General features: G+C 44.6%; 1 protein-coding gene across 1 annotated transcript; it reads left to right on the top strand.

Moving 5' to 3' along the window:
- Positions 1-1102: 1102 nt before the first annotated feature.
- On the top strand, positions 1103-2267 carry LOC136471418 (ethylene-responsive transcription factor ERF039-like). The gene has a single exon (XM_066469144.1). It carries the CDS (start codon positions 1224-1226, stop codon positions 1938-1940), a length of 717 nt encoding a protein of 238 aa, XP_066325241.1. The 5' UTR covers positions 1103-1223; the 3' UTR covers positions 1941-2267.
- The last annotated feature ends 8545 nt before the right edge of the window (positions 2268-10812 follow it).

The raw sequence follows: 10812 nt of genomic DNA, 5'->3' as shown, positions 1-10812 counted from the left end.
AGAATTAGGCCAGGGGGTGGTACTAGAGTACCGTACTCATTCCCCTATAATAATGTAGAGAGAATTCCTTATTTGATACTAGGAAAATGAGTCGTTCCTTTCTTGGCCCTGAAATTTTCTTCGTTCCCTATTTGACACTCACTTCAACTTTCGTCCCTAATTTGACACTACCGTCAAATCCGTTAGCTAACGGTGTTAACTGGCTGTTAAAAAGACGTTTTTTCCCCTAGAAAAAAAAGCGGCGAAGCAAATTTGAGAGGAAAAAAAACCTGTGCCCGCCTCTGATGCATGCGCCCAGCTACAAAAAAAAAAGGCACAGGTTTTTTTTTCTTTCAAATTTGCTTCGCCGCTTTTTTTTTCTAGGGGCAAAAACGTCTTTTTAACGGCCAGTTAACACCGTTAGCTAACGGATTTGACGGTAGTGTCAAATTAGGGATGAAAGTTGAAGTGAGTGTCAAATAGGAAACGAAGAAAATTTCAAGGCCAAAAAAGGAACGACTCATTTTTCCAGTGTCAAATAAGGAATTCTCTCAATAATGTATCCCAGTATCTAGCTAGAATTTTGCATGGCTGCTAGGTGGTGGAATTGCCCTCTCGTCGGCGCTGCTCTCTGATCTGTTGCAGGATCACGATCTCCATCCAACTGGAGGTGCCGCTAGGTAAATGCTAGAGGCGTCGGTGATGATTCGGTCTATGGTGAGTGATGGAGTACAGAAAAAATAGTAAAAGATTGAGAAGTTAATACTCACTTCGTCTCAAAATAAATCAAATTTTTAGATTTATAAAAAACACCAATATTTATTATAGCAAAATAGTGTCTTTAGAACATATTAAAATATATTTTTATGTACTTATTTAGTGTCATTGATGTTGATACTCTTTTTATATAAATTAATTAAATTTAAAATACTGTACTAAAAGTTAATTTTTTTTTTGAAATGAGAAGTTAATTTATTTTGAGACAGAAGTACAGTATGTATATAATTTTGTTGCCACACGTCTGTCTTGTGTCCACTCACCTGCGACCTGCCATTCACTACAAAAGTCGTCTCCCTCTCCAGCGGCCCTTCTTTCTCACTCATCCATTTTCCTGCTCTGTCGTTGCAGCGCGCAGCTCCATCTTTACAACACTAGCTGGCTGGCACTGGCAGCTAGCTATTCCAAGAAACGTTCCGTGCGAGAGCTGGCAGTTTAGCGGAGCTCGGAATTGCCATCGATTTGCAATGCCGGACCGGGAGGAATCAAGAAGCCCGGCGTCATCCGGGGCTTCCTCCTCACCGCCGCTGTCACCAGCTGAGACGGCCGCCAGGCGCAGCTCACCGGGATGCGAGAAGCGAGCGCGTGAGCGTGACGGCGGGAAGCACCCGTCGTACCGCGGCGTCCGGATGCGGGCGTGGGGGAAGTGGGTGTCGGAGATCCGTGAGCCGCGCAAGAAGTCGCGCATCTGGCTCGGCACGTTCCCGACGCCCGAGATGGCGGCGCGCGCGCACGACGCCGCCGCGCTAGTGGTCAAGGGCCCTGCCGCCGTCATCAACTTCCCGGAGATGGCCACGGCGCTCCCTCGCCCGGCCTCCGCCGCGCCACGTGACGTCCAGGCTGCCGCGGCCCGCGCCGCCGCCATGGAGCCATCTATGATGCTTGGCCCCTCTGCCGCGACGACCGTCGCCGCATTGCCCACCCCGGCGCTAGCCTCCATGGAGGGGCAGCTGCATGACGACGAGCTCGAGGCGATCGTCGAGCTCCCGCGGCTCGACGAGGACGCCGCCGAGCTGCTTGTGCCGCTCGGCACCGCGCCTTTCTCGTTCCACGACGACGCTACGCAAGCGTCTTGGCGCGACTACGCTATGGCGGCGGCGCACGATGCCGACGAGCTGTTCGGATTCGCGCCAGACGGCGACCACGGATGGGCCCAGCCGGTTGGTACCCTCCTGTGGAACTAGTAATTTCTGGTTCTGGTCGGTCTGCTAATCAGTAAACTGCGTAATTAACTCCTGTTAATAATCTCTTTTACCTTTGAAAATTTTCTTCTTCTGTTGCTGCTGCTGAATGATCTATAGATATATTGAGTTGTACTATAACTTGGAGAAAAAAGTTTCAACTTCGCTATTACTGCAAAAACATGTTGCAACCTGCAGCTGGAGGTTGCTATTAAATTATTGTGTCACCATATTCTTTCACTGCTTTTTGGTCGGTTCCAGGTCGAATTCTTGTCTTCTAGATTTTCCCTTTCTCATAGGCCTCATTCGGTTATATGGGAATAATTTCAAGCCGCACAATTCGTTCCCAAATTTGTAATAGCCAGGAATTGTTCCGCGCCAACAGGGCCTTAATGTGAGAGCTATTATTTTATAAATATAAATGTACTCTGTTTGTTTCTTAAACAATATAAGAGGTATTTTGTTTTGAAAATGTCAGAATTTGCACGATTTGACCAATGATTAGTCAAGTTGTACATGTAGTAGGGTACAAAAAGTTGCATCACTGGATTTATGTTCGAAATGGTACACTACCGGAATCCGGCTATTTACCGAGTGTTTTTATGTTTGCCAAGTGCATTTTCTCAGGCACTCGGCAAACAAGCTCTTTGCCGAGTGCTGTAAAAAAAACACTCGGCAAAATAAATGCACTCGGCAAACGATGCAAAAAACACTCGACAAAGTTCGACACTCGGCAAACTAGAAAAAAAAAACACTCGGTAAAACTAGGCACCCGACAAAGAAATATGTTTGCCGAGTGTAATTGTCTAGCACTCGGTAAAGAAATATGTTTGCCGAGTGTAACTACTTAGCACTTGGCAAATATTTTTTTTCTCTTCTGACCTTGAAACTATTTCTACTCTCAACATACAACATGTGGTATTCCATGTTAAAATTTGGTATATTTGTGGATCTGTTAGCTATATTTAATTAATTAATTGTATTTCTAGGAATTTTTTTGTATAAATCAAATTTGAACTGTAAGTGATTCAAATAATAGAATAAAATAAGTAGAAAAATGATATTCATGTTATTGAGTCCAGTGTGAGTCCTCACCCAGGAAATAAAAAGAAATTTCGAAAAATTTGTTCAGGAAACACGACCACGAACGTGTGGCCAAATGGTTTTTAAATTCTAAAAAAAAGCAAATGAAGTCTGAAAATCATGATATTTGTCATGATGTGATGATATCATATGTGGAGGTTGTGGTAAAAAATTAAGAAGGTTTCGCACAATTTATCACGTACGATATTTACAAATCGAAGTATCACAGAAGAAGAATCGTAGTGTTCAGAAGAAATCGGTAAGATTTGGAGTCAAGTGACGGTCGAATTAGGGTTTGACTTCAAAACTTTTTGTATAGGCAATAGAGAACATAGATTGTTTCATGTGAAATGTTAGTAATTTTTTGGATCCGCTTGATAATTTTAATTTGTTAAGTGCAATTATAGACTTTTAATTGATATAAATTAAATTTAAATTGTAACCGCATAAAATAATGTAATCATATTAGTAGAAAAATCATATATATATTGTTGAGTCAATTTCACATAGTATATCGAACAAAAAAGGAAAAATATATTATGGAAAACAAGGAAATAAATAATAATAATATATTTGCTGAGTGCCCCAAACCCTAGACACTCGGCAAAGATTAGTTTGCCGAGTGTTGTGATCTGACACTCTCCTCGATCCGACACTCGGCAAACTCGACACGTTATAAAAGCACCCTCTCCCGATGACGTCTCCTCCCCTCCCTCCCTCTCCCTCTCTACCCTCCCTCCCGGCGTTGCCCCTCCCCTCCCTCTCTCGCCGCTGCCCCCTACCCTCCCTCCTGGCACCGTCGACCCCTCCCCTCCCTCTCCCTCTTTTTTTGCACAGGTGGTGGCAGCGACGGTGGGTCGGGCGAGCCGGGCGGTGGTGGCAGTGGCGGCGAGGGAGCAACGGCGGGGCGAGCCACATGGTGGCGGCGGCGGCAGGCGAGCAGCAGCGGGGCAAGCCGCATGGTGGCGGTGGCGAGCAGCGACGAGATGAGCCGCGGGGTGGCACTCCTGCTATGTGGCACTCCTGCTTGCAAGGTAAAATGAATATAATTAGTGCATCCTTCGGATTGGTAGCCAATGCACCATGGAACCCCTCTTCTTCATCTTTGATCCACAACCTAAACAAAGCAATAGAATTAATAATATTGAACATACCATTCCTTTAGTTAACAAGCCAAAATTGGCCTATACATACATAGAATGAAAATAACTCCCTATCTGAATAAAGACTATCGTGACGATGAAAGGCAGTAAATGCACCTTTACTGCCCTGATAATGACTCCATGAACAAGGGAACATAAAGAAGATAGTAAGGCATGTTCATATGGAAACACTCTCTTGATCTACAAAAGCGGATAACACGGGCATAGATGACATGAGCCTTTCTACGATCCATGTCATATGCAATCAGTGTTCTATCCTTTCCAACAAGGAAAATGAAATTCCATTCTGGGTGAACTGTAATCACTCTGTACTCCTCATCATAAAGCTCAGAACCAACTTTAATATTCATGTGTCCAAACAGTTCCTTCATGTCTACAACATGCTTCAATCTCCAGTTATCGGTACCATAGTCTTCAAGTATCCACACTAAAAGCCAAGACATATTGTGAAAATCAGCACAACACACATATAGGTGATCCTGAGCTTGATGGATGGACATTTCAGCACCACGTGGTTTACGAATTATCCTCTATGTCTTTCCCTCTATATCCATAGCAACTATCGTAGAGTACTCAAGCATGTGCATAAAACCATTAAGAAAAACACTTCTCGATTTTGAACGTAGAACAATACCCTCACCCCATTCAGATTCCTTAAATATCCATGCTATTGTTTTAGATGAGTAGATCTCCACATGTATGCACGCAACCTCCACCTCAACAAATTCAATCACATGGAAGTGCGAGGACGTTGGGTTGAAACCTAAGCGAGCCTGACCAACAGAATAGATGCTACGCGACAGTACATGCCATTTGTGGGTCGTCAGATTGCAAACAACATAGCGTCGTAATCCATCAGGCCCAGCACACTAGCAAAGGACGAGACCACTACAACAATATGAGACTAGGACATTTTGAAGGGGGAAAGGCAAGAAGGACAAGGAGGGCCTTTCATAGGTGATGCTAGTGAAGTGACGATTGCCCTTCCACCAGCTGCCATAGAAGAAGTCGACGATAGTCTGTGAAAGCTTCTTATGGTGATAGGAGTCAAAGATGATGCGCTTCTAGGAGCGACAGACACACTTGCAGCAGCACAAGGATTGGACGGGAAGGTAGCGGAATATGCCGGCAAGCACATCATCTGAGAGGCTATCCACTACATTCCTCATGTTGGGGGCCTCCTTCATCTAGAAGGACACCACCAGCCGAAGAGATGAGGCCGCCCTGCCATGGAATTGCATCAATAAACATTAGTAAGGAGATGAGTTTCGAGGAGAAGGGACAGCGATGCAAGTAAGGTCTTATTACACTTGCCTTTGGATCTGGTGGTGGTGAGCACGAGTGGCAACGCCGATGACAGTAGCAGCTCATTCGCCGGTGGATCTGTGTAGGCAAGCCGGCGATGTGCACCGGCATGGAGCAAGAGTTGAGCAGTGGTGATGAGCAGGAGCGGCGATGATGAACATCAACAATGAGGATAATAAAAGCTATGTGTGTGGGGGAGGGAGGGAGGGGGTGGCGGGGATGGGGCGATGTTGGGGTAGGGGTTGCTTGCTCTCTGCATAACTTTTATGACACATGGGAATCGAATTTCATTAGTTCCGCGCAGGAGTGTTCAAACACGGGATTGGAAATTTTACAACTAAGCGGCGGTGAATGCACAGTACCATCACCGGCGGCTGGTTCCTAGTACCACCCAGAGACCTCCATATGATATGATGATGAACAGTAAGGCACACAATTTTAACATTTGGCATTGAAACAAAGCGAAACTACGCACTTATAAAACTAAGGAAAGCACAATTATAGTACTCAGATTGAAAGGAAGCCAACTTGAGGTCGATGGTGAAACATAAGGCACACATATTTACATTGAAAGAAAGCCAAACTATGCACTAAGAAAACATAAGGAAAGCACAATGCCAGTACTCTTGGATTGAAAGGAATCCAACTTGAGTTCCATACATTCATACCAAATATGTAGGTCAACACTACCAGGCCAACAAGCATGCGGAAAGCTAAAATGCAGATACTAATTAGGCCGACACTTTGTAAAAGTTAAAAGGCCTTCATATGTACATCATTGGTTACATAATTAATCATTCTCCATGTAGATCCTAGTTGACCTCCATGGGATCGTTGTGAATCTCCATAAGATCCTGTAAATCATTGTTGACCCCAATGGGATCGTTGTCAATCTCCATGTCATCCCGAGCCTTGATCACTACAACCTTGTCCACATCCATTGGTACACTTTCATTTAGCTCATCAACTTTGTTTACAAAGCACTGATTTGGTGAACCAATACTGAGGACAATAAGGCTCACAAGCTACACTCTACGGAGATAAAAGGCCACAAACTCTAAAACGAGAGGATGCATTTTCATCTTTAGATCCAAGAAAATTACTATAGCTAGGTTGGAGATGAAGGAGCAGAGAGCATGGGAGAGCAATATAAAGGAATATAGAATCCGGTGAAGGAGCAGATCCAGTGCAGTTACCTTAGATCTAGATGGAGCAGAGAAGCAGCGAGGTTGGAGGTGAAGGAGCAGTGAGCACGAGAGAGGTTGCCTTTCGTCTGACGCTAGCAGAGTGAAGCAGGGCAAGGGAGCAGAGTGAGGAATGGATGGGAGGAAGGTGTGGTAGGACCGTAGGAGAGTGTATATACATTCCAATAAATTGGTTGCCCCTATACTAGGGCCTAGCATCCAGGGAAGTAGGATGCCTCTAACACATCAATTGATACTAGGATGTACTAGCATTTACAGTTCAATAAATTGAATACCTGGTTAATCACCTTGCATTTAGTTCAATAATAGTTGTACAAAAGTGATAGATTTTAGTCTGATACATAAATTGATACTTGAATCTACTACGGTGATGAACTAAGCAACTTGCCAATGAACATGCCAAGAACTAAGATAAGTACAAAATAGGTGACAGAAGAACAGGAAGCACATTTGTTTCTCAAAGGTACAAAATCTTCCATCATCTTCATTGAAACCCTAGCCATTTCTTCAATCTATGGCATAATCTCTTCCACCTCCTGTAGCTGTTCTTCATTTGTTCTAGCATTGGCCTCCACCTTTAGCTCCCAAATCTTATTACATAAATCCAAAATCAAAGTCTTTATATATTTTCCATATGGGGGATCATACCACTCATAAAACCCACAATCTAAGTCAGACTATGTAAAAACCAAATTACCATAAGTACAGCGGGATTTCAGCATTTGCATTGCGAAAATAGAATGAACAACAATGAAATCGAGTTACATTATTTGCCCTGTAGCATCTGTGGTACCGATGTCCTGGGTTTCCATCACTCCATGAAATCCACTGAGGCATCTTCAAGCCACAGCGACACAAAAGTGGTGGCTGGTATGCGTAGGGGTGGTTCTCGACACGACATGGGATGGACGGCCCCCTCTAGTTGTAGCCTCCTCAGCTAGAAGCTAGTGTTCTTCTCATGATGGTGCCCTGGGATGGTGCCGACCACTAGGAGGAGTTGGAGCTAGATGCAGCCATGGAGCAGTCAGGGCTCAAAGTGTTGCACACTCTAATGAAGAGGTCCGCTCGGGTCTTTTGTCTACGCTTTTGCCTCCCACCAAAGCACCAAAATGTCCTTCAAAACCCTCGCACTCCCACCAAGATGAAATGTTGTAATTGGCGGTTCAGGATACTATCCGCCTGTAGAAGAAGGAATATTTTGGATCTTCTGTGCTTACATAGAGGTGTACATATGGATCACAATCAAGACAAATTGATTCAATTAACATTTCAACCGAAGTAATAGTTCAATAATTTTGCAGTACTCATACATACTAATCCAGAGGCTTCATCAGTGCATATAAACTTCATTAACATAAAAGTTTCACAAATTCTAAGACTTAATGTCGGATGGTAAGTAGTTGCTAAGGTACTCAATTGGTTGATGCGGTCCTGAAAGCCAGAGGTAGTGAACCGTAGTGAAGATGACAGCATCTCCATCCATGGACACATTGTATCTATAAAGTATGTCTACTTCCTGTCCATTCCCGCAAAGCAAAAAAATCTCTCCACAAATAGGGTCTTGAACGATTCTTGTCAAATTTTGTGGTCCGAGAAGGTGACGAACAACGGCTTCAACAATCAACAGTTGGTTCGATTGAATGCTCCATCCCCAAGTAGCAAACAACATCATCTGGTGTCCTGGTGCCACCCCTAGCCGCCAAAACGCAAGGCTGCTCGCATTGAAATGGCTTCTTCTGAAGTAAGACATTTGTTGCAATGAAGAAATTCCTAATATGAACAAAACTGATACCGAACCCAAAACCAATTGGAACCAAATGCAAACAAGAGGGTGACACAATCCGTCTAACCTTCATGGGGCATTGTCCACAACGACAATGCAAGGTGCTCGAGGCATGGCAAGTACAGGAGACGGGTCAAAATGAAGATGAAGCAACGGGTGGGGAGAATGAAGATGAAGCAACAATGGGTGGAGAGAACTAATGGATTCATATTAGGGTTTTTAGTTGGTTGAACCGTCACCAAGGCACCGATAGGGCCTAAGGGCAGTTAGGAACGGGCCGGGCGCTTCTATGATTGTTGCCAAACAGACGGTCCATATTGATCGGCAGCGAGAACGGCTGGCACAGGATAAGTTAAACAATGCTCGTATTAAGCCAACCATTGACATGCTAATCCAAGGCTATAATACAGTGATTGTCAATGGTTAAACTGCTTTTAGATTCTCCTAGAAGTAACTGCAACTGTACATGATAGTTTTTTTCCTTTTCTTTCATTCATATATATATAGAAAAAACAAAAAAAACATTCATCGAGAGATCAAATCCATGCATTGGCATTTTGGAAGTAGTATTGGAAAGAACTTGCTTTGTATTTTATATAAAAAAGGTGGTTGTTGGTATTTGTTAACGCAAATAGAAAAATCCGCAAGCGCACGGATACCATTGTAGCTTTCACCTGGAGTATTCCTAGGTATCGATTTCCACGGGGGACGTGAAGTGTACTAGAATGGATCAAGGTCACCCAAGGATAAAAGTGTTTTTGTGGGAAGAGAGGGTTTTCCTAAGGTTTTCCCAAGACAAACTAGAGAACCAAGGATTAGGCTTACTAAACTCACTTACTTCGGAGCAGCGGTTAAAGCCAATGATCAGGACACCAAGGATCAGGACACCAAAAGCTCTATGAAATCACCAATCCAAACGTGGTGGATTGCAAAGGCCTGGTTAAAGCTGTCACCTATGGGGTACCATAACTATCCATGGGATTGGGCGCAAACTCAGGTAAACACTAACATAGACACCACATCTACGCTAACGATTACTACTCTAGCCCGATATTTTAGACTAGAGCACTCGGTCGAGTGGAGATCCCTTAAGTTCATTAAAGTAAACAATGAACTTGAGCAAAATGCAATCTTGGAATTACCAAACGTTAAACCTGGAGGCTACTCAAGACGAGTCGGCTCTGTTGAGGTACAAGGTAGAGGAGGTTCCGACAAACCCGACTCCTCCTTGGCTCTTTCCTCACCTCTCTCCCTATTTTCTCTATTACAACTAGGTGTGAAGCACCTAGAGGGACACTACCACTAAAAGTATGAAAGAGTGAAGCTCAAGTGAGAGGTGTGTGCTGGAGAGGAGCTCTACCCCCCTATTGATACATGGCTTGAGGTGGTGTGGAGGCTATCTGGCGAAAATCCTGGTCTACACCGTCTCTGCATACTCTCATGCCACCGCCACTCGAAGGGACGACAGAGAGGCGCCGGTGGGGGGTCGCTCGACCCTCGAGGTCGACCGCCCCCTGACCTAGCCCTCTCACCACTGCCTTCGCATGGTGGGTCGGTGATCTACTCCAATCCTACTCTAGCATGGCAATTCTATGAATGTTAAGATAAGAATTGAATTGCTCAAAGTAAATGTTCAAAGTAAAGGGAGAAGGAGGAATGCGGCGATGTTTTGCCGAGTTATTAGAGAGTCACCACTCCCCACTAGTCCTCATTGGAGCACCCGTGCAAGGGTGTAGCTCCCCCTTGATCCATGCAAGGATCAAGTGCTCTACGGGTTGATTATTCGATACTCCATCGCGGTGAATCACCCACAACTGCTCACAACTTGAGTTGGGTCATCCACAAGCTCCACCGGATGATCACTAAGCTCCCAATCACCACCAAGCCACCTAGGTGATGGTGATCACCAAGAGTAACAAGCATGAACTCTCACTTAACCACGACAAGCCTAATGAGAAGGGTGGATGCACACTTTGCTACTCTTGCTTTCACTAATGAGGCCTCTCTCTTAGATTCTCAAATCTCAATCACCTCACTAGGACCTTGCTCTTCTTGGCACTCTCAAGGGTGTTTCTCAGCTATTGGAATGAGCAAAAGTGATCCCTTGAGTGAATAGAGGAAGTATTTATAACCCCTCATTCAAAACGAACCGTTATGTGCCTCTACGGGGTGACCAGATGCTCCGGTCAGTTCACCCACCTCTGTGCAGTTTAAGTTGTGATCGGACACTGGCCAGCATCCGGTCAGCACTGATCGGACGCGTCCGGCCACAAAAACTACCCTCTAGAACCTTACTGATGTTGATCGGACTCTGGAACCCAGCGTCCGGTCACTTT

This window comes from Miscanthus floridulus, chromosome 8 (assembly GCF_019320115.1).
Source record: "Miscanthus floridulus cultivar M001 chromosome 8, ASM1932011v1, whole genome shotgun sequence".
NCBI lineage: Eukaryota > Viridiplantae > Streptophyta > Magnoliopsida > Poales > Poaceae > Miscanthus > Miscanthus floridulus.
Note: the sequence above shows the minus strand (reverse complement) of the source record. Positions and strands in the feature narration are given on the sequence as shown.